The sequence below is a fragment of the Prionailurus viverrinus genome, chromosome B3, assembly GCF_022837055.1.
Source record: "Prionailurus viverrinus isolate Anna chromosome B3, UM_Priviv_1.0, whole genome shotgun sequence".
In the NCBI taxonomy this organism is placed as follows: Eukaryota; Metazoa; Chordata; class Mammalia; order Carnivora; family Felidae; genus Prionailurus; species Prionailurus viverrinus.
In genome coordinates this window covers 102,111,664-102,135,315 of record NC_062566.1, presented here as the reverse complement: position 1 = coordinate 102,135,315, position 23,652 = coordinate 102,111,664, and the positions used below count along the sequence as shown (strand labels likewise).

General features: G+C 40.8%; 1 protein-coding gene across 1 annotated transcript in view; it reads left to right on the top strand.

Annotated features, from left to right (window-relative positions):
- CCDC175 (coiled-coil domain containing 175) overlaps positions 1 to 23,652 on the top strand; it is a 77,616-nt gene that overhangs the window by 28,060 nt on the left and 25,904 nt on the right. Inside the window, exons 9-15 of the mRNA XM_047862269.1 lie at positions 1,942 to 2,078; positions 5,234 to 5,344; positions 8,322 to 8,393; positions 9,426 to 9,561; positions 10,164 to 10,295; positions 17,079 to 17,217; positions 22,045 to 22,124. Of these exons, the coding sequence (XP_047718225.1) occupies positions 1,942 to 2,078; positions 5,234 to 5,344; positions 8,322 to 8,393; positions 9,426 to 9,561; positions 10,164 to 10,295; positions 17,079 to 17,217; positions 22,045 to 22,124 (807 nt within the window). The remainder of the gene's footprint in view (positions 1 to 1,941; positions 2,079 to 5,233; positions 5,345 to 8,321; positions 8,394 to 9,425; positions 9,562 to 10,163; positions 10,296 to 17,078; positions 17,218 to 22,044; positions 22,125 to 23,652) is intronic.

The window sequence follows — 23,652 nt, the reverse complement described above, 5'->3', positions numbered from 1 at the left end:
GACTGGGGTTGCATTATATCTATAGATCAGTTTGGGGAGAATGTCACATTCTTACAATATCAAGGCTTCCAATCCATGAAAGTGGCGTAGCTCATTTACTTTAGGTCTTCTTTGTTCCCTTTGACTTATTCACTTTCACTATCATATGTCCACATTTTCTTTTTATTTCTCCTGCTTTGGGATTTATTGGGCTGCTTAGATCTGTGAATTGCTGTATTTTGCAAGTTCTGCAAAATTCTTAGCCATTATCTGCTCACATATTTCCTTCCCTTTCCTCTTGGTCTGAGACTCCAATTGTATATATATGTATGCACGTGTGTGTATACAATTATTTGTGCTAATAAACACATCCTCTATGTTTTTTTACCCTCTCTTTCGTGTTTTCTATCTTTTGTCTCCCCCTGCTGTATTCTGGGCAGGATGGTCTTATTTCAGCTGTTAATTTTGGTTATTGAATTTTTTTAATTGGTAATTTTCAAATCTGCATTGTCTATTTCAATTCCTTGCCATAATTTTCAAGTATGTCTAACATTTCTTTGATTATAGTAAACACAATATTTGTATAGTTCAGTATCTAATTCCACTCACTATCTGATGTTTTTATAGGTTTGTTTCTGTAGTCTTTTGCTTCTGACAATTTTTTTTTCATGCTGTCTTATTTCCTTCTGTTCCTAGTAGAAAACTGTATACCAGACATTGTATTTGGGGGGGAAAAAGTTTGTAAAAACAATTTGAAGCTTAGGATGATCATGTCTTTTCCAGGAACAGACTTTAATTCACTCCCGTCAGATGGCTGGGGTATTACCAGTCCCAAACCACTTTAATGCACCCTTAGGTTCCCTGGTGATCAAAATTAGGCTGGGCCATGGCTTATTAGCTTCCAATTTACCCTTCTCCAGAGCATGAAGCTTTTTGAGACCACAGGTTAAAGTGGTAGAAGGTTTATCAAACTCAATACCTGGATGAACTCTGTTGATTTTTGTCCCTCTTGTCAGGTAAGAGAACTAAAATTCCATTTCCAAGTGGTTTCTTCCGTATCAATCAATGTCCTTAGGGTAAAAGGAGTTTTCGGTGCTAGATTTACTACTCTGGATTTTTTTTTTTTTTTTTTTGAGAGTGAGAGAGAGAGCAGGGGAGGGGAAGAGGAACAAGGAGAGAGAATCCTAAGAAAGCTTTACACCCATCACAGAGCCCAATAATGCAGGACTCGATCCCATGACTGTGGGATCATGACCCGAGCCAAAATCAAGATTCAGATGCTTAACCAACTAAGCCACCCCGGTGCCCTCTACTCTGGATTCTTGATTTCTTATAGAATTAGTCATTATCTTGTTAGTTCTTCAACACTTCTAAGATATTTTTTCATCCAGCTATTCTAGTAATACTCAGCCAAAAGGTTATTGTGAACTACTCAGCCCATCACTCGTACTAAACATAACTTTCTTACCTCTTTTGAAGCAATTCAATAGAGACACTTTAAACACAAACTTCTTGAATACAAAGTTCCCTAATAAACATTAGTTTTGTCCTTGAATAGAAATCTTTAACAAGAAGCAGACCTAGTATCTCATCAAAGAGGTTTTGAGCAAGAGCTTCTATGGGTGTTACATTTTCTTTTCCCTAGTGTAATTTATCTTCTGGGAAAAGGACTTATGGATCCTGTTGAATGATCTCAGTTTATTAATCTCAATGCTTATTTCAATATGAATGATTTACTCTGTGGTTTTTGCATCAGTATCTACTACCTTTCTATACTTTTGTCATAATTTATAGGAGAGGCCCCAAAATGTGTAACTGCATATTTGATACAGAATTAAATCACTCAACATTTATGGCGTAGTTATTGTATGCTAAGTAACATACCCAGTGCTCTAGAGTTGCCACATGACTGACTCCCATCAAAGGAAATGTGTCCTCTAATTGCTTTTTTTTTTCCCCTAGATGGCTGAAAAACTACACAAAAATCGTTTAGAGAGCAAAGATCTACGGGAGAAATTGCATACTCTTACCAGACAATATAAGATTGTCTTAAGTGAGGAGGAGAAAGTTTTTATACAGAAACAGAACACTTATAATGAGTATGTTTCTATCCATGATCTGTAATCTGTAACATGAATCAACATGTTATGGTTATGGGGTGCTTTCCTTGGGATCAAAATGGTGACTCTCTAAAGAATGAAATATGGCCCTTTGTAGCAACATGGATGGAACTGGAGAGTGTGATGCTAAGTGAAATAAGCCATACAGAGAAAGACAGATACCATATGTTTTCACTCTTATGTGGATCCTGAGAAACTTAACAGAAACCCATGGGGGCGCCTGGGTGGTGCAGTCGGTTAAGCGTCCGACTTCAGCCAGGTCACGATCTCGCGGTCCGTGAGTTCGAGCCCCGCTGTCAGGTTCTGGGCTGATGGCTCGGAGCCTGGAGCCTGTTTCCGATTCTGTGTCTCCCTCTCTCTCTGCCCCTCCCCCGTTCATGCTCTGTCTCTCTCTGTCCCAAAAATAAATAAACGTTGAAAAAAAAAATTAAAAAAAAAAAACCATGGGGGAGGGGAAGGAAAAAAAAAAAAGAGGTTAGAGTGGGAGAGAGCCAAAGCATAAGAGACTCTTAAAAACTGAGAACAAACTGAGGGTTGATGAGAGGTGGGAGGGAGGGTAGGGTAGGTGATGGGCATTGAAGAGGGCATCTTTTGGGATGAGCACTGGGTGTTGTATGGAAACCAATTTGACAATAAATTTCATATATTAAAAAAAAACATTGTGGGGCGCCTGGGTGGCGCAGTCGGTTAAGCGTCCGACTTCAGCCAGGTCACGATCTCGCGGTCCGTGAGTTCGAGCCCCGCTGTCAGGCTCTGGGCTGATGGCTCAGAGCCTGGAGCCTGTTTCCGATTCTGTGTCTCCCTCTCTCTCTGCCCCTCCCCCGTTCATGCTCTGTCTCTCTCTGTCCCAAGAATAAATTTAAAAAAAACGTTGAAAAAAAAAATTAAAAAAAAAACATTGTAAAAAATTGACAGTAAAAAAAAATGGTGACTCTCTACTTAAGTTCATCCTAGTTTTAAAATATTTACCTAAAAATAAACACACTCCTCATCTGCCTGTATATGCACTGAGTAATGCTTTCCTCATATGGGTTAGATCAAATCCATAAACACCATGGGCATTATATTTACTCCTACGTCAGATTCTTGAAAAAAGAATCCTGCTTTTACTCCATGAGACTGTTTAGAGAAACTGTGAGATCTACCTTCATCAGAAACTGGCTCTGCCATCTCTTCCCTAACTCTGTGAAGGGTTTGGTCATTGACACAATCCCCTAACCCAGAGACTGGGAAATTATTCAAGGAAATTCCTATCTTTTACTACCCGTTGGACTCCATTCAAGCACCAAGGCTTGTCAATTCCACCTCCCGGATATCTCTCAAATATATCCCATTCTTCTCTCCAACTCCATTCTTGTCACCTCTTTCAGCTTCTTTGCACTGGCTTGTCCCTCCAAAGTTCTCCCCACTTTCTGCTTTACCACCCTTAAGTTGTTCACCTTCCTTCTACCAGAATGATCCTTCTGAAACATCCCTCTGATGCCATTCCTTTTCATCAGTCACTGCATTGTCATAAGTAGTCTATAAATCTCGTTTCCACTGAACTATGAATAGATCAGGGTATTTACTCAGTGCTACATCCCCAGGACCTTGTACATTGCTTAGCAGATAGTGGGCATTCACCAATATTTTCTTAACAAATACAGAATAACATCTTGCAAGCATGAATTCTGTAAGTAATGATCCATTACTACAGACAAAGTTAGATCACACAGAAGTGTAATTACAGTGTCCAGGCACACTTAGGTGAAACTGAGTTTATGGTCATTGCAGCATGTGAGCTGCAGAGAGTAGCTACAATCATTGTATCTCGTTCAACTGAAAAACCTACCAAGAGTCTACTTTCAGTAGCTTTTTTCAGCAAAAAAAAAATTTCCCCAGATCAGTACTGAGTCAATCAGTACTCATCTACAGGTAAAGTTTCCTTCAAGGTCACACTGCTAGAAAGAGGTAAAGCCAGTATTTAAAGTTGGTCTAACTGACCCCTTCACCTTTCATAAAATAGCATGGTAGAATTGATAATGTGCTGATGACAAATCATTGTAACACTAAAACATTTACTATTGTTACTGGTTTTTGTCTTCAGCTTGGGCTGCCATGACTAAGCACCATAGACTGGGTGGTTTAAACAATGGAAATTTATTTCTCACCGTTCCAGAGGATGGAGATCCAATATCAGGGTGCCAGCATGGTTGGGTTCTGGTGAGAGCCCTTTTTCCTGGCTTGCACAAGGCTGCCTTCTTGATGTGTTTTTACATGGTAGAAATAGGGAGAAAACAAACTTCCTGGTGTCTCTTCTTACAAGGAGCCTCTTCACCATGACCTCATCTAATCAGGTGACCTCGTCACTTCCCCAAAGCCTCACCTTCCAATACCATCACATTGGGTGTTAGGGCTTCAACACACAAATTTTAGGGACTGAACACAGTTCAGTCCATAGAAGTTTTGAAGAAGACGAGACCCTTATATAAAGCACTTTCTGTTACAGGAATGCCCCTATCAATGTCTGGAAAAAACTGAAATTGAACAAAACTGTATACTTCCTATTATTCTCTCTACAAATTGGAGACAAAATATAACCACTTTTTACAAAGTGCCTCATGAGTCCCACATACTGGATTGAGCACTTTATAGCTCATTTAATCCTTCTAGCTGTTGAGATAGGTATTATGATCCCTGTTTTATGGATGGAGATACTGGGGCTCGTCTCCAGGTGAAGTTTCCTTCAGGGTCACACTGCTAGAAAGAGGCAAAGCCAGTATTTAAAGTTGGTCTAACTGACCCCTTCACCTTTCACAAAAGAACATGGTAGAATTGATAAATACATTAAAAGAGACACCCCTGCTCAGAAGGACAGAGTGCTAGGGACAGAACTGTTCTTGTGGTTTTATGGTGACCACAGCAGTTCATGCTCTCTCCATGGCTTAGGAATTTTCATGAGTTTAGATTTCACCACCACTAGCAAAAAGACTTTGTTTCTATTTTCCTAATTTGTTCAGTAATAGTTGATGAACCAAACTTGGCAGCCTACATTCTACATTCTTATTTGTGATTGCAATGTCCCCTCATGCTGAGGAGTTAAAAAAGATGATTTCACCTTTCAACATATGCTAACTCTGGTTTTTTCATGGCAGGAATCAGAAACAAATGGCATTTATTAGTCGGAAAGAAAACTTCCTATCGCAAAGAAAAGTAGACATCAAAAATATGGAGGAAGGACTTGTCACTCTCCAGGAACTTCATCAGTATGTTTGTTGCCCTTGAAACATTTAATCATTCTTTTCTGCATTTGTTTTAATATATGGTAACCATAGATCTATCAGTTTCTGATATCCTATAGAAAAGGAAGTTTATAATTCACTGTCTCTGTTTTACAGTATAGAAGGGTCATTCTAATTGAATCTACCATTGAAAGGGTAGACAGGTCCTGAGTTCTGGACAAGCTGCTGGACATGAGAAATGGACCCATCAGGAGTCTAGGAACAAGAATGTGCCTGAACATTATCACAACACTGACCCCCTATGGTGTTCATTTCTGCCATTCTAAATCACTTTAATTTTTAATTTTAGTTTTTCTGATTAAAATAAGTAATACCTGATGTGATTTTAAAATTCAAATGTAGAAATGTGTGGCTTTGGGGCGCCTGGGTGGCTCAGTCGGTTAGGCATCCGACTTCAGCTCAGGTCATGGTCTCGCAGTCCGTGAGTTCGAGCCCCGCGTCAGGCTCTGGGCTGATGGCTCAGAGCCTGGAGCCTGCTTCCGATTCTGTGTCTCCCTCTCTCTCTGCCCCTCCCCTGTTCATGCTCTGTCTCTCTCTGTCTCAAAAATAAATAAACGTTAAAAAAAATTTAAAAAAAAGTGTGGCTTAGAAGCATAAAAGTGACCCTAATCTCTGTCTCCCCACAGAGATCTCACTGTTAACAGTTTGCTATGCATGCTTTCTATAATAGGAGTGTGTATGTACACCCAAAAATAGGATTGTACTTTTCTAGAACTGTAATTTATCCACTTAAAATTGTATCTGAGTAACTTACACAATATTATATTTCAACTATATCTCCATAAAAAGATGGAAAAATATATCTGGGAAAATGATAAAGCAAGTGTGATAAAAGGTAACATTTGGAGAAATTGATGAAAGGTATATGGGAATTCTTTGTATTAATTTTTACACTTATCTGTTGATTTTAAAACTATTTCAGAAGGAGGCAAAATTCATATATATGGGACCTCATTCTTCAGTCTTTCTTTAGCTGCTTAATATTCCTTTCACTGAATATGCTATGTTTTATGTAACCAGCACCCTACTGATGCTTTGGCTTTTGTGTTTTCTCTACTATAAGCATTTTTCAAATTAACCTCCTTTAACATATATCCATGTATACGACTATTTCTTTATAATAACGTCCTAAAAGTTGAATTACGAGATTATAGGGGGTTGCATATTTTTTATTTTTATAATTTGAATATATTTTATGACTTGAGTGTAGGGCAGTGGAGAAACTAACTTACAGAACTAAGACAAGTGGAGATGAAATTTGACTCCTGCCAACAGAAATCTAGAACACAGCAGGATGTGCAGGTTGCTTGTCCTTACACTGTTGAACAACATATTTAAACATCTGTTTCTCATGTTGGTTTCAGAAAGGAAACTATGAACCCTTCCCTGTGAAAGAGTGGGAAAATAGAATCGGGTTGAGTTAGGGGTTTTGTTTTCCACATGAATAACGCAGATTCTATAATCAAGTATTGTGCCATCATGGTTCCCATCACCAGGAAGCTCAGAGCCAAATTTGTGACCCAATACTGGTTTTCATTTAGTACTTTTAATGTTGTTGTTATTTCACTCTAGTTCAACTACTTTGTGGATTAAACTAAATACATAAATAAATAAAATCAATGAGATTGGGCACATTGCGAAGAATCTTAGAGTTCCAGGGAAGGGTGAAGTGGAAAAGAAAAAGAAAAAAAGGAAAAAAATAGTTACAAACAGAGAGGGAGGGAGGCAAACCCTCAAGAGACTCTTAAATACAGAGAACAAACTAAGGGTGGATGGGGAGGTGGAGAGGGAGGGGAAAATGGGTGCTGGGCATTGAGGAGGGCACTTGTTGGGATGAGCACTGGATGTTGTATGTAAGTAAGCCAATTTGACAATAAATCATATTCATAAAAAAAACAACCCACACTGTGATTTTAGATGGAGGAAAAAAAAACATGAACACATTTGTGTTGCTAGTTTAACAGCATTATGTGTTGTTTTAGCTATGAATTATTTCCATTTTTCTTTTAATTTTTTTAACGTTTTTATTTTTGAGAGACAGAGACAGAACACGAGTCAGGGAGGGGCAGAGAGAGAGAGGGAGACACAGAATCTGAAGCAGGCTCCAGGCTCTGAGCTATCAGCACAGAGCCTGACACAGGGTTCGAACTCACAAACCATGAGATCATGACCTGAGCCGAAGTTGGATACTTAACCGAGTCACCCAGACACCCCTGAATATTTCTATTTTTCAAAAGATACAAAGTCATATTTCACTTTCATTTCTGCATATGAAGCACTTCATAGAGAAAGAGGGAATAAAAATAATAAAGGCTTCTAATACCTATGCTAGACTCTTCATGTTTCCACCCATCCTAGATTCACAAGAAACCCTTCTGTCCTTAATTACTACTTACCCCTAGTACAAAACTCTTTATTGGCTTTCTGAATTATACATTGCATCAAACCAGGACTCAGGAATTCAAAGTTCCTCACCAATTTGTTGACCTTCACCCCTCCTATGTCACTGTGTTGCTTCCCTTCGTGTCCTCTGTCTGTGGCAAGTCTATGTTGGTCATAACTCTTGACTTGCTGTACCTTTTCCACGTCTTTGTGAATGATGACGTCCTTCCCATGGTGAAATTGCACCTTCATTCCGGCAATCTGTGTTCTTCCCTCTGTCAAACATTAACCTCCGATGTCCCTTCCTCAGTTGCCTCCCCAGAATCTATTCTTCCTTTCCCTTAGGTCTACCACAATTCTGCAAAATCAGTTTGCACTTGCACAAAACCATAATTGTCCTTCTATGAGTCTACCACTACCTTTCGTTGTTACACGAGGTTTGGTTTTTCTCCCAATTAGATGGTAGTCTTATTGTACATAAGAATTATACATAAAGTCTTTTGTGTAGTCTACTAGCTTCCACAAATGCAAAACCCAGTGTATGTCTTCCTGTTTTTAGAGCAACAAAGGAAGTATATCGGAGACAAATAAAAATCCTGAATGACAACCGGGAAAGAGAAAGTCAGAGACGGTAAAAAAAAAAAAAATTTTTTCTTTTCATTTGTGTTATGAGTAAGTCTATGTTATCTTAATGCGCAGTGCCTCAAAGTAGGGAGGAAATCAGAGTGCTTGTTGCTTGCTAGAGTCCAAGGAAATTATTCTCCTAAATTGTGTGAGTTCTCTCAGTTCGTTAGTTTGATTTGGGGGCTTGAACAGAACCAAAGTTTTCCATTTCAATCGAGTGAGCTCCCCGAAGAAGGAAATTGTCAAGATTGGTGTAGTGCCTCTTGCTCACCAGGCTTCTCCATATGGACCAGTAGGGGAGGTTATGTGCAGTGACAGAGAAGTGTGGCTAAACATACGGGCTCTGAGGACAGGCCATTTTGGTTGTTCTGTCGCTGACTAGCTCTGTGACTGAGGCTACGTTACTTAATAATCTCTCTTTGCTCCCATCCCTAGTAAGTGGCCAATGATAGTAGCACCCGTCCTGCGAAGTCACCGTGAATGGCCAGTGAGAAGATCTATATAAAGTATTCAGATGACCTCCTGGCACCTAGGAAGTATTTGCAAAAACTTAGGTGTATTATATTGTTGTTGTCCTGGTTATTAATCTCATTTGTAAGACTCCACATGCACATCTTTCCCGTTCTCCAGTGCAGCTTTTTAATATTGTGGTGGAGAGAAAAATTTGAGAACCTAGAAGGTTGAAATGAGGTAGTTTTAACTGCTATTTCTGCCTGGGTCACTTCTGCCCGCCCTTGAAACTTCCCCATTGCCATCCTTCACCCAAAGGAGGTGTGAGCGGCCAAGTGTGGTTTGTCCGCGGTCCTAGTGGACATACCAACACAGGCTGTTGCAGCGAAGCAAGCTTGTGAAGTCGACGGCACTGAAGCAGTTATCGCTTTGTCTAATTTTTTTTCAGCTAATGTGCGTCGTCCGCATTGCCAATAGCTCAAACGGTCTTATGTGATCATAGTAGGATTTGTGTTGCTTGGAATTCCTGTATCTTTTCAGTAAACTGTTAAGCCAGTTTCACGAGAATTCTTTCTGCTCTCATTTCCAGTGTCATAACTCAGTGGAAAATTGCTTGTTCACGAAAAAAACATGCATGTTTGAAAAAGAAGCTGGAGTCTGAAGTACAAGAAATTTTAGAGGAAGTACAGACTGCTGAATCTAGATGCATCAAACTATTGCAAGAGGTAAAGGAACTCAAGGAACTTGAATATTATCGCTCCATGTTAGTATGGACCCAGTATTATTATTGCATATCAGTAATTCTCCTTCAATATTTAATTAAACCTTATCTTATGAAGAGATATTTTCCTTTCTGGTGACTTATGCTTAGAGTGAATTATTTAACTTTCTTGAGAAATTCCTATTTGCTCTGTGTGAACTGTAGGAATTTAGCAAACAAAGTCGCACTTGTCTCTAGAATATGCTTTTGAAATCTGTAACCAGAAACTCGTTTGACGTTCACTTTTAGGGAAGCTCTCTGTTAAAAAAGAAACCAAACATCATTACTCAGTGCTGGTATTCACCCTCTGCCCTTCCTCCATCCCCCATCAGTCCCATCATCCATTTCCTCATGTAGGTTATGGACATTGTTTGGTGAATAAATTAACCTCTGGAGGGAAAAATAAATAAATAAATTCCCTCTCAAGTAGTTGCTGTGAAAATATATAACCTGAAATCAGAGCCAAGTATCATGCAAAGAGATATTAATTCTTGGCTGTTTTGAAAACGTAAGGCTGACTGCTACAGGGCAAATGACAGATCTTCAATTTGTTTGCTTTCTGATTAGACCAATTTTAGACAAAAAGAGATCACTGAGTTTTTGGCAGAGACTGAAAAACTTACATTAGAATTAAAACAAGTGGAGGAAGAATTTATTGTCAAAGAAAAAAAGTTAGTTCAAGAGTTGAGCAAGTATGAGGTAAGTTTTATTTTGCATCTAAAAACAATTTGAAATTGCCAAATGGGGGGAGGGGTATATTTCATGCTACTCTTTTTTTTTACAATTTTTGTTAACGTTTTTATTTTTGAGAGACAGAGACAGAGCACGAGTGGGGGAGGGCAGAGAAAGAGGGAGACACAGAATCCGAAGCAGGCTCCAGGCTCTGAGTTGTCGGCACGGAGCCCGATGCAGGGATCAAACTCATAAGCCGTGAGATCGTGACCTGAGCTGAAGTTGGACGCTTAACCGACTGAGCCACCCAGGTGCCCCTATTTCATGCTACTCTAAGCGGTTAAATGTTAAACCTCCAGTGTGAGCAAGCCTAGTTTCATTATGACTTTTTGTCCTGAAAAAAGAGCAACATAAAATATGTTTTCAGTTAAAAAAAGAAAATTAGACACTCCAAGTTACGTAGAAGTGCCGGCAAAGTCCCTGGGGACAAGGGGAGCGGTGCAGGAAGGCAGGCAGAGCCGGCGCGAGAGTAGCTGGGGAAAGCAGCAAAGGGCAAGGGAGGCCAGGGAGGCCAAGCTTGGAAATCCTTATCAGAGAGGGCATCCTGCTGAGTTGGGAGCTGCCAGGAGCCACCTGGGATGGAATGGAGCAAGGATGCTGGGGGAGGTGGAGCGAAAAGGCACTGAAAGTACCCAAGGGGCCTGGAGGTGGCGGGTCTCTGGAAACACAACAGAAAACACACCTTTCCAAGGTGCTGGTGTTACCTGGAAAGGTAAGGGGGTGCTTCCTGGAGACCTACGTTGGTATTGGAATGAGGAGAAAAGGGATGGTGGTAGAAGCCTTCCTGAACTTGATTCGTTTTGAAGAGGAACAGAGGCCCCGGCTGTATCAAAGAGGGGCTTTATTTGTTTTGTTTTGTTTTGTTGTTTTTTGTTTTTACTATTTGTTTTATTTATTTGTTTTTAATATGAAATTTATTGTCAAATTGGTTTCCATAAAACACCCAGTGCTCATCCCAACAGGTGCCCTCCTCAATGCCCAGCACCCACTTTCCCCTCCCTCCCACCCCCCATCAACCCTCCGTTTATTCTGTTTTTAAGAGTCTCTTATGGTTTGCCTCCTTCCCTCTCTGTAACTTTTTTTTTTCCCCATTCCCCTCCCCCATGATCTTCTGTTAAGTTTCTCAGGATCCGCATAAGAGTGAAACCATATGGTATCTGTCTTTCTCTGTATGACTTACTTCACTTAGCATAACACTCTCCAGTTCCATCCACGTCGCTACAAAAGGCCACATTTCATTCATTCTCATTGCCAAGTAGTATTCCATTGTGTATATAAACCACAACTTCTTTATCCGTTCATCAATTGATGGGCATTTGGGCTCTTTCCATAATTTTTGAAGACAATAGTCCCTTGCTGTAGCAGGGAAGCAGAGAGTCCTTACATGTCAAAGTTCAGATCTTGCCCTGGGCCAACCCCATGCCTCCCCACGCAACCCCTACCGCATCCTGCAGAAACCCATCCACAGATTATTGGTCCAAGAAAAGCCAGTTCTTTCTAATATGAATAACAAAAAAGGAGCAGCTATGTCCTCCACACAAAAATACCATGAGAAAAACAAGGGGACACCTGGGTGGCTCAGTGGATTGAGTGATTGACTCCTGATTTCAGCTCAGGTCATGATCAGTTGGTGGTGGGATCGAGCCCTGAGTCAGGCTCTGTGCTGTTAGTGTGAAGTCTGCCTGGGATTCTCTCTCTCTCCCCCCCCCTCCCCCCGCCACCAAACCTCTCCCCCACTCACTCTCTCTCTCTAAAAAAAATAAAGGGAAAAAATGTGTTCATTAAAATAATAATAATAATACTTTTTAAAAAATCTATTAAAAAAATAAGTGAAAGGGGGAACAAAACTGTCCAACAACTGAAGAACACTCAGGAAGATGGTGTTGGAACAGATGAAAACTGCGATCAAGCATCCCTCTGTAAATTAAAAAATATATATTTTAGTTTCGTACAGGTGCCAAGGAAGATCAGCAATATAGAAATCTAGGAACTCAGGGAAGAGGTGTCAGAAGGGGATGGGCCAGAAATAGGAAGAAGTGAAATGGAAATTGGCACAGCTCAGGGAACAAACAAGGGAAAGAAAACATTCCCAAATTCAGACAAAATGAGAAGAAACAGAAGGGAGAAGAGTCAGGGTGGGAAACCTTTCTCTGCTGGATGCCATCTGTCTGGGTGCCTAGTATTCTTCTAGATGCTGAAAAACAAAAAAGAAACAGACAAAAAACCCCTCTGCCTTTATGGTGCTTACATCCTAGTGGACGGAGATTGAAAATAAACAAGATAAACAAGTGGAACCTTGAGTATATTCAAAAGTGAGAAATGCTATGGAGAAAAATAGAGCAGGGACTGGGGATAGGGCGAGCGTACGTGATGTGGTCTGTGTGCCCTGTTAAAGAGCATTGTTAGACAAGGAAGGGTAGGATCCTGAAGGGCAGAAGGTTGCTGCAAACAGGAAGGGAGGAGGCAGGGCTGTCCTATCTGAGGAACAGCAAGGAGGCAGTGTGGCTGGAGTGGACAGGAGGGAGAGGGATCCATTTTCTGGAAGGAAATGCTGAGGCAGAACAAGGAGTGTAAAGTTTATTAGGGAGTAATACCTATGAAAGGACTGGGCAGGGGAAGCCATCAGGCTATTATGTAACCCGCAAACTATCTCTGGGGAGCTCCTGAGCAAGGACTGTCCATTAGCAGATCCCTGCCTTGGGCAGAAATGGCTACACCCTTGTACCACCTCCTTGCTCAGTCAGTTGGTTGGCGGCCCCCCGTGAAGAGCATGATCTTCAGTAGATAACTGAGAAGTCTCTAAAGGAGCCGGCCGCTGGAGGCTGGCAGCTGACCATACTCCTTGCCACAAGGCAGTGAGTGAGTCCTTCCATGAGGAATGATTCAAGAGGGGCCTCCCCAGGTCTGCCTCCTTATAGGCCATTGTGAGTACTTTGTCTTTCCTCTGCCTGGGCTGGGAAGGTAAGTTTCCTGATAAGAGGGTTCTGAGTGAAGGGCTGAATAGTCTGATTTTCATGTAAATAGGATCATTCTAGCTGCTATGTTGAGCAGAATTTAGGAGAGCAATGGTGGGTGCAGGAAGACCAATTAGGAAGCTACAGCAGTATTGCAAGTGGTTCAAGTAGCTTGATCCAGAGTGGTAGCTGAGGGGGTGTTTGGAAGTAGGTAGTCAGCATTTCAGGTATTTCTTGAGAGAGAGCTGACAGTTTACTCTCATACATGATGGAGAACCAATGGAGGCAATCCCCTTAAAATCAGGAATAGGATAAGGTTGCTATGTAATATTGCACTTGAGCTTACACAGTGCAATTAGGCAAGGTAAGCCGACAGTCTTCCAGTGTCCACCCCCCTTGCCAGGCTGTGCGCCCCCTGCAGGGCTGTGTCCACCTGTGTCTAATTCACAGAAAGGCACAGAGAGCAACCTGTGTGCCCTTCCTATAAAGCAACAACCCTTCTTCCCCTTGATAGTCCTCATCAATAACCTGGAGCAAATTAGAATCCCATTTCTGCAATTGGTTCAGTAGCGTGAGGAGCCCAAAATGGAGAAGAAGCATTCTCCGATTTTGGTTTACGGAACCATTATTATACCCCTGGTACAATCGTTCTTACCAGTGTTGTACAATGTCTAAATGAACAGAGCCCAAATTCACAGGGAGGGAAAACAAAATCATAAGATTTAATAGTAAGAAGTCCACTACCACTTGGGCCCCTGACCCATATATTTTGTCTAAGGAAAACAGTCCTGGATGTTAGTCACTGGTTCAGAATATAAATTTCCAAATCTCCAGAGGCATTTTTCTCCCAGGTAGTACTGTGACTAAGTCCTTTGTAGACTTGGCTCCAATACCTGGGGCCCTCGGCTACAATTCTGCTGGAGCTTGCCACAGGCTTCTACATCATTCTGACCTAGTGCTGACACCTTGACCATGAATTGGATCTGCTGGGTCCTACAGCCCTATATCTGACAGAGTTCAGTCAGAGAAGCAGAGCCACCAGAAATGAGGTTTCTTAAAGGATTTGACCTTCTGGAATCATGGTGGCTGGTTACACAGTCTAGAGAGTCTGTCTGCTTTCCATCTGGAACTGGGGCCTGAAGGCTGTAGGACAAGCAGTTGGGAAGGAAAGATGGACAGGAAGTTATAGGATGAGCTGGAACTCATCCTGATGAACAGGGGTGGGACCTGCATCAGTCTCTCTCTTTTCCAAGGTTCCAATTCCAAGGGGTTGCAGCAAAAGCCTGAGCCCATTATCACTGAGCTAAGTGTGCATGTGGCTCCGGAATCAGGGACGCTTGAAGGAGTTGAAGAAGCAGTGGGCCTGCCTGAGCCGGTAGACGAACACCAACTTGTCTGAGATGCCGCAGCATCTGGTACCCAAACCCTCCCTCAAAGCATGAAACAACAGCATGGTTCCTTGTCAGGGAAATTCTGGCAGCTTAAGTCAATGTAGGCAATGGGAACAAATTAATGCATTCGCATACTTCCTTAGACCCTCAAGCAATTCTCTTAGAGAACATGGTATAGGTAATACAGAGTTGAGTTTCTTTTTTCTTTATTTTTTTAATGTTTATTTATTATTATTGAGAGACAGAGAGACGCAGAGCGTGAGCAGGGGATGGGTAGAGAGGGGAAGAACAGAATCTGAAGTAGGCTCCAGGCTCTGAGCTGTCAGCACGGAGCCTGACACAGGGCTCGAACTCACAAACTGCGAGATCATGATCTGAGCGAGATCATGACGGTCGCCTAACCAACTGAGCCACCCAGGCGCCCCTACACAGTTGAATTTCTTAACATGCAGTGTGGAGAAAATTACTCCTGATGCCTCATTGTAATGTGTTTAAATTATGGTGTTTTTACATGTGTTTTGATCTTTCTATATTTATCCCTAAGGATTCTCATTGCACTTTGGGAGGGAACATACCAGGCTGGTGTATCGCTCTATTAACTAGGGTGCAGACAGGCTGCTTTATCAGAGATGCCAAAACACGGTGAACACAGGCAGGATATGTGTAGTAAAGGGTTACCAACCCTCTCTTCTTTATTGGGAAATTGACCTTGGCTTAACCTTCTGGGTCATTCCCCTAGACCCTGGCAAAGTAGACAACTAAAGTTGTATCGTCAGGCAACATTGTTTGTAAACAGTGACCCATGACTGGTATGCCGCATCTTGACCCGGAGAATAACTGGTGGGGAAACTAGAGCATTGGGCTTCCCTGGGTTTGGTGCCTCTTTTAAGTAGGCACGTCTCTTTCGGGGACCTGGAGGGTATACCCAAGAGAAGTTGGTTCCTATTTGGACATGAGGCTTCAAAACCAAGGTGCCTATCACACCCACCCATGTGGGTATCTTCCTCTTACATCTGAGTTACCACTTTGCTGGGGTCGAAGGACAGTAGCCTCTGGTCAGCTGTGGTGTGAGGTCCCTCCCACTGAAGACGCATGCCTGGCATTGCCCTGGTGGCGCCCGGGATTTCCTTCAGATTATGTATGTGTGCAACCTGGATTAAAGGTAAAAAGCGAAAAAGTTAAGAAAAAGTTGGGTCAAGTATGGCCTATTCAGATCTTAAGAGTCTAGCTATCTAGTTGAGAAGACGCCCTGACGTGGTCATTACAGAAGAGAGAGGTTTATTTCTCTCCCATTACAGGCCAAAGGGAAGGGGCCCAAGGTTGGAAGGGCAGCTTTGCCATCCTCAGCCTGAGGCTAACCTCTGTGGATCCAAGTGGCAGTTTCCATTCTCATTCTTTTCCAGCCAGGGGAAGGAGGGAAGGACCAAGGGGGCACGTACTGCTTCCTGTTGCAGGCAGAGGACCCAGACGCAGCCCACACCGCTTCTGCTCACAAAACCATTAGTCGCACCCACTTGCAAGGAAAGCTGAGAAATCAGTCTAGCTGGCAGCCAGATGCTGAGCTAGAACTGAGGAGTCCTGATATCGAGGGACAGGAGAATGGCTAGTAAATATCAGCTGGCTGTCACTGCTTTATCACCATTTTAAACCCATCCTGACTTGCTAAGAGAGGTCCAGTTAACTAGAACCTGGATAATTAAGCAGGCATCTTCATGTTTTGTTTTGGGTGCTTTTTGCCCATTTATTGTAACAATATATCCACTTGTTTCTACCCCCTCCCCATTTCTTATTTAATCCACTTTTCTTAGGACTTATGTATATTTTGTTTTGCTGCTTTTTTTTTTTTTTTTTTTTTTTTTTTTGAGAGAGAGAGAGAGAGAGGAAGAAACAGAATCCCAAGCAGGTTCCGCACTGTCAGCGCAAAGCCCAGTGTGGGGCTTGAACTCACAAACTGTGAGATCACAACCTGAGCCAAAATGAAGAGTCAGACACTTAAGTAACTGAGCCACCCAGGTGTCCCATTGCTGCCTGTTTTTTGTTTGTTTGTTTGTTTGTTTGTTTTTCCGTAAAATATGCTCAAGAGAGATTTTCTCAAATAGGTGTTTAGGGTACGTACATGGTAGCATTAATGGAATCATAGCAGTAGAGCTAGAGAAATGAAGGGCTCCTTGGAGAGACCATTGAATGTAATCTCCTTACTTCATAGATTTCCAGAGACTCTCTGAATCAGCCAACAAATATGTTTCGAATATCTAGGATATGCCGGATACCTTTCTATGCACCTCACGATGAGAGGACACTAAGACAGGGCTCTTCCTCTCAAAGAACTTACATTATACTCTGGAGTGTAGATTGTGTCCGTTCTCTAAAATCATGCCTCAAAATTAGCTTTATTTTCTTTAAAGCTAAGATTCGCTAGGGAAACGCAAAGTAACAGAGTAAAGGAAGATGAACTAGTCGAGCGACTTCCGCAACTTCAAGTGGCAGAAGAAGAATGTATGAGCAAAGCTGGAAAACTGGAAGAGCTCATTCATGTTATTACAGGTTGGTATGAAGTCTCAGTAATTAACGTTAAGACAGGTAAGGATTTCACTGATATCCCCTAACTCAAGGTGGGTCATCATTCGTGAGCCAGTGATGAAACTCTGCAAACTTTTCCCATCGCCTTTAACTCTTTCTTCTCTAGTTTTTGCCCCATCTACTAATTTCTTCTTTACACCGCAGCCCTGATGTTGCCCTTGTCAAATGTTTCCTTTTCTCTTTTAGAGACTTTAAAATTAAGAATTAGTGACAACCGTATAATGTGGTTTCTGTCTCTCCTTGGTAAAAGTAGAAATAGCACCTTTATTTGCTACCAAGTGGGATTCTTTTTTTCTGTTTCTTAACATGAATTTGAATATTCTATCTTGTTCCAGCTATGACTCTAACCATTTACCAAGTAGGTACTCGTCAGATTTTTTTTCCTCCTAACTCACCCCTAAGGCAAAGATATATAAGGACTAGTCTTAGAAATGGAGGCTTTATAGAGGATGTGAAATGTGTCTCAAAGTATGTATATTTTACATTTTGTTACAGAGCACAATCATGTATATTAAATATAAAAAATACTTATTTTCTCCAGAAAAATAGGATGTAGTCATCTAACTCTGCACCCAAAATTTCATAAATCCAGAATCATCTCTAGAGGTGTGAGTTTTGTCTTGCATTTGGGAAGCAGAGTATCATTAACCAACAAGTCCCACAAGGCTGTTAAGCAGAAAAGCTTCCAGAATTTCTGTTTTCTAGATGGAAAAAGTACCCTGAAAATCAGAAGACCAGGATCAAAAGTTACAGAAAGGACTAGAACGGGAGCCCCCAAAAAATGTGCACTGTGATGGGAATAAACAGCTGGCAAAGATGAATATGGGGAGAGACATCGAAATAGTCTGTGTCAAAAAGATATAATCATATAGAAATCCAATATGTTGAAATGTAAAACAAATATTGAAAAGTGAATAGTGGTGGTGGGGGGGCCTGGATGGCTCAGTTGGTTAAATGTCTGACTCTTGATATTAGCTCAGGTCATGATCTCATGGTCATGAGATCAAGCCCCATGTGGGGCTTGGTGCTGAGCATGGAGCCCACTTGAGATTCTCTCTCTCCCTCTCCCTCTCTCCTGCTTGTGTGCGTGCACACACATGCACACCCTCTCTCAAAAATAAAAGCGAATAGTGGTCATTGCCAAGGAAAGTGGTTTTTTAAGAATATAAGATTATAAGAATAAGTACCTTGAATAATTGGTCTGGTTGCCATTCCTCAGTTGATTTTCCAATTCTTGTCAGATTCTCATTTAGTCAACTCAGGTAGATTTTCTTGGTCTTTTGCTGCTTTAAGAAGGGTCATGAAACCTATGTCCTCCACCCCCAATTTTCTGTTCTCCCAACCTTCTTCCCATCCCTTCTTGCACTACGGTGGAGGATGTAAGAAACATGAGGAGTTTGAAAATAAGCAATATATTTCCATATATTGCAAGTGCTGATTCTCTTGAGGCAAAGAAAGAAAATACTCAAGAAAGGAGAGAAAAGAGGGAAAGGCCAGAGAAAGGGAACATAAGAGCAATGCGCTCCAGAGTAGGAAAATATGCTTCACCTGCCAGCAGTGAGAATTAGGATAGAAGTGGCTCAGAACACACAAAGAGCAATGTTATGACTTACGACTTCCAGTTAAATGTTATGGGTAAAACATGCATCTATCTGTGCTCCCTAGTGAAATTTCATAAAAATGTGTGTAAAATATTTTTTTAGGGAAAAAAATTATGACTCGCAAGTACAGAGACTGGCAGAGAAGATACCTGCAGAAAATAAACATCAACAAATCTTTAGAAGGTAGAATTGGCTAGAATTAACAGGAAGGGAAGTGTGACTAGCAAGTGCCTGCATAAAAAGCACACCATGAAAGCAAGGACCTGGCAAGTCTTGGGCATTGGAGGACCCTGATACTGGGAAGCTGAAATGAGTCACAGGGTTGAAGATTGGTTGAAAATCTTTATAACAAGCGGTTAGACCTCCAGGTCAGATGCCATCTTCTGTGCAGCTGAGCGACTGACTACTCCTCCCAGTGCTGGCAGAGAAGTCAGACCAGGGGGTTCTAAACTGCAGGATATCAGATATGACAGAGGGCGGAAGACAGACGCTATACAGAGACCCCCTTCCACTGCTGAACTTGATGAAGGCTGCCAGCCCATTGTGTGTGTGACTGTCCTGTAATCCCTTCCCCCTCTTGAAAAGGAGATGGTTGGATTCTTCTCTAAGGAAACTAAACAGTTCCAGAGAAAAGCCCCACATAATCTAACATTTGAGGATCCTCCAACAAAATGGCTGGTCCCTTCCTGATCACTGTACAGTGAAACCCACCCAGGAACTGAGCCTTTTAGTGCTTCATGCTTAAATAGGATGAGATAGTCAAAGATCACCAGACACCTCAGGAAAAACTCCAATGTGAAAGGCAGAAACTAAAGCAGACAGAAAAACAGAAGTTGGTGGAAACAGCTGACACAATGAATATAAGAATGCTTTTAAAGATACATCTTCTTAGAGAATGTCTATTCTCTATATATTATGCATAATGTATATATAGTCTATATATTAAAGAAAATATACATTCTATATGTTTTCGAGAATATATCTTAAAGTTACATTCATAGAGAAAAAATATATTGCATGTATGAAAAAGAACAGAGAAACAGGAAGGAGCTCCTAGAAATGAAAAATATAACCAATATTTTATTGTATTAAAAAATTTTTTTTAATGTTTATTTATTTTTGAGAGAGAGAGCGCAATCAGGGGAGGGGCAGAGAGAGAGGGAGACACAGAATCTGAAACGGGCTTCAGGCTCTGAACTGTCAGCACAGAGACTGACTGTTGGGGCTCGATCTCGGGAGCAGTGAGATCATGACCTGAGCCGAGGTCAGACGCTTAACCGACTGAGCCATCCAGGCACCCCTGACAACGAAACTCTTAAAATTTAATAGGATTATAAGAAAAGGAAATCTCTCAAAAAATAGAACAAAATAAGGAGTTGAGGAACAGGATAAAAGAGTAAGAAAATTAGAAGACCATTCTGAGATGTTGAATATTTAATTAATATAAGGCCAGAAAAGAAAATGGAAAGGATAAAGTTATCCAAGAAATAATACAAAAATATTTCTCAGAATTGGAGAATATGAGTTTCCTATTCGAAAAGGCCCATCAAATCCCCAGTGCAATTTCTAAAGGAAAAGACAGTAAGTCACATCATTGTGGGATTTCAGGCTAAAAAAGAATATTCCAAAGGCTTCTAGAGAAAAAAAGCAGATCTCACTCAAAAGATGAGCAATCAGAATGGTTTTAGGCTTCTTAACTGTACTATTATACTATTATACTAAAAAAAGACATTGCCTTCAAAATTCTGAGAGAAAATAATATCTAACATTAGATACCCATCCAAACTATTAGTCAAATATAAATAGAGAATAGAGACATGTTTAGATATATAAGATATCAAAATTTCTCATTTACTCTGTCTCAGGAAGCTAGTACAGAATTTGCTCGGAATAACTTAAAAAGAAAAAGACATGAAATTCAGGAAACAGGAGGTCCAACATAAGGGGAATGCAGAGGAAAGTCCCAAGTGCTCAGAAAAGAGAAGGCGGCCGTGGGCAAGAGGGGGTGGGGGAGGGAAGAGATATGAAACTGGTAGATCACCTAAGGTGTTTGACCACGTGGGAAGTAATATTTGGAAAGATTTTATAATTCTATTATAGATTTAGATATGAATTAATGTGTACATGGAAAACTAAGGAAATAAAAAATGAGGTATTTTTAGCTCCAGGAAAAACAAAAAATTATACAGGAGGGGAGGAATAATCATACGACACCATTTGTCTCATCTGTGAATGTTTACATTGTCATAATGATCTAAATAGTTAAAATTAGGGACACCCGGCTGGCTCAGTTGGTAGAGCATGTGACTCTTGATCGAAGGTTCTTGATCAAGCCGCATGTTGGGTGTAAAGATTACTTAAAAACAAAATCTTTTTTAAAAATATAGTTAAAATTCGCTTTAAAAAACATGACTTGGGGCGCCTGGGTGGCGCAGTCGGTTAGGCGTCCGACTTCAGCCAGGTCACGATCTTGCGGTCCGTGAGTTCGAGCCCCGCGTCAGGCTCTGGGCTGATGGCTCAGAGCCTGGAGCCTGTTTCCGATTCTGTGTCTCCCTCTCTCTCTGCCCCTCCCCCGTTCATGCTCTGTCTCTCTCTGTCCCAAAAATAAATAAACGTTGAAAAAAAATTTTTAAAAACATGACTTTATGGGGAGATTAGAAGTGCACGTGGGGATGTAGGGGTGAGAGTAAGTGTGCTACTTTCTATATTAGGAAGAAGATAGAAAGTGTCTTAAAGTGACAAATCAAGAAATAGTCATATAAACATTTTGTAAGAAAATAGAAGAAGAAAAAGTTGAGTTTAAAAGTTGTTGATTCTGAGGAGTCAGATACTGCACTGCATTGGAAACATCTAACTTCTATTTTTTGTTTTAAACCTTATAATAGTATTTAAATTTTTTTTAAGTTTATTTATTTATTTTGAGAGAGAGAACCAGCAGGGAAGGGGCGGGGCAGGGGGAGCAGCACAGAGGGTGCAGAGTGGTTTCTATGCTGACGGCAGAGAGCCTGATGAGGGGCTCGAACTCACCAACTGTGAGAACATGACCTGAATCAAAGTCAAACACTTAACCAACTGAACCGGCCAGGTGCCCCATAGTATTTGACTTTTAAAACTAGACACATGCCTTATTTTGATTAATTTTTTAAACTAAACATTGTGGGCAGTTATTTTTTCTTTTTCTTTTATATAGCACAAAAGCAGGAGCAGAATTTACTGAACGATTACACTTCTCAAATGGCAAGAGACTTTTCAAGATTTTTCAGCAACTCGGTAAAGAGTCAGTGTATTCATTCTTCTTGCTTTTATTGGAATACTGATATATACAAACCATAATACAGTGTGTGTGTGTGTGCGTGTGTATACGGAGAGCGAGACTCTAGATGCAACTAACATGTAATCATGAGCATATCCTTGGGGGGGAGGGCCTCAGTTTTCTTATTCATGAGGTAGAGATGGGATGATGCTTCCTAAGGTTCTTTTTAGGTCTCTTATTCTGTTAAATTCCTATGAATATTAGGATAAATGCACAAAGGTTGCAGAGATGGGGTGGGAGTAGATGAAATGAGAGCATGTAAAGAGACATTTACTACCTTTATAAAATTTATAATCAGTAATTAATGATAAACATGTGTATGTAGAATTGGTTAATTAAAACTAGAAACATTCTATTTTTGAGAAGCATTGATATCAGAAGTAACTTTTAACATGTGGGTATAGAGAAATATGAAGGGGAAAAGAACTAGTAAGTATATATATATGCAATTCTATTTGCTTGGTAAGATGCTGCTAGTGATGGTCATACAATGACTAAAGATTATGTGACTTGTAACAGTATAATAACTAAGAATCAAGCAGAGAATTCAGTAGAATATTCTGAAAAATCCATTAAGTTATATTCCTTTCTCTTCAAAAAAAATTAAATCCTCACTGAAAAAGCCTCAATAAATTTCACTTCCCTCTTCCCCATTTTTGGCATACAGTTGTTCAAATATCAGATTTATAAAGTTGTCTCAACAACTTATTTGTCTTAATTGTCTAACTTAAGTCCATGGACTTGCTTCCCAGAGCTTTGGAGTTTTATTTATTTTTTATTCAAATATAATTAACATACAGTGCTATATTAGTTTCAGATGTACAATTTAATCATTCAACAATGCTATACATTACTCAATTCTCATCCCAATAAGTATACTCTTAATCCCCTTCATTTACTTCACCTATCCCTGCACCCACCTCCCCTCTGATAACTACCAGTTTGTTCTCCGTATTTAAGAGTCTGGGGGAGGGGGAGGTGTCTCTTTTTTTTTTCTGTTTTTGTTTTTGTTTTCTTAAATGTCATTTAAGGGACGCCTGGGTGGCGCAGTCAGTTAAGCGTCCGACTTCAGCCAGGTCACGATCTCACGGTCCGTGAGTTCGAGCCCCGCGTCAGGCTCTGGGCTGATGGCTCAGAGCCTGGAGCCTGTTTCCGATTCTGTGTCTCCCTCTCTCTCTGCCCCTCCCCCGTTCATGCTCTGTCTCTCTCTGTCCCAAAAATAAATAAACGTTGAAAAAAAAAATTTAAATGTCATTTAAGAGTGAGTCATATGGTATTTGTCTTTCTCTGACTTATTTCACTTAGCATTATACAATCCAGGTCCATCCATGTTGTCACAAATGGCAAGATCTCATTCGTTTTAATGACTGAGTAACATTCCACTGTACATGTGTACCTCATCTTCTAAATCCATTCATCTATCCATGGACAATTTGGTTGCTTCCATATCTTGTCTATTGTTAATGCTGCAATGAACATAGGAGA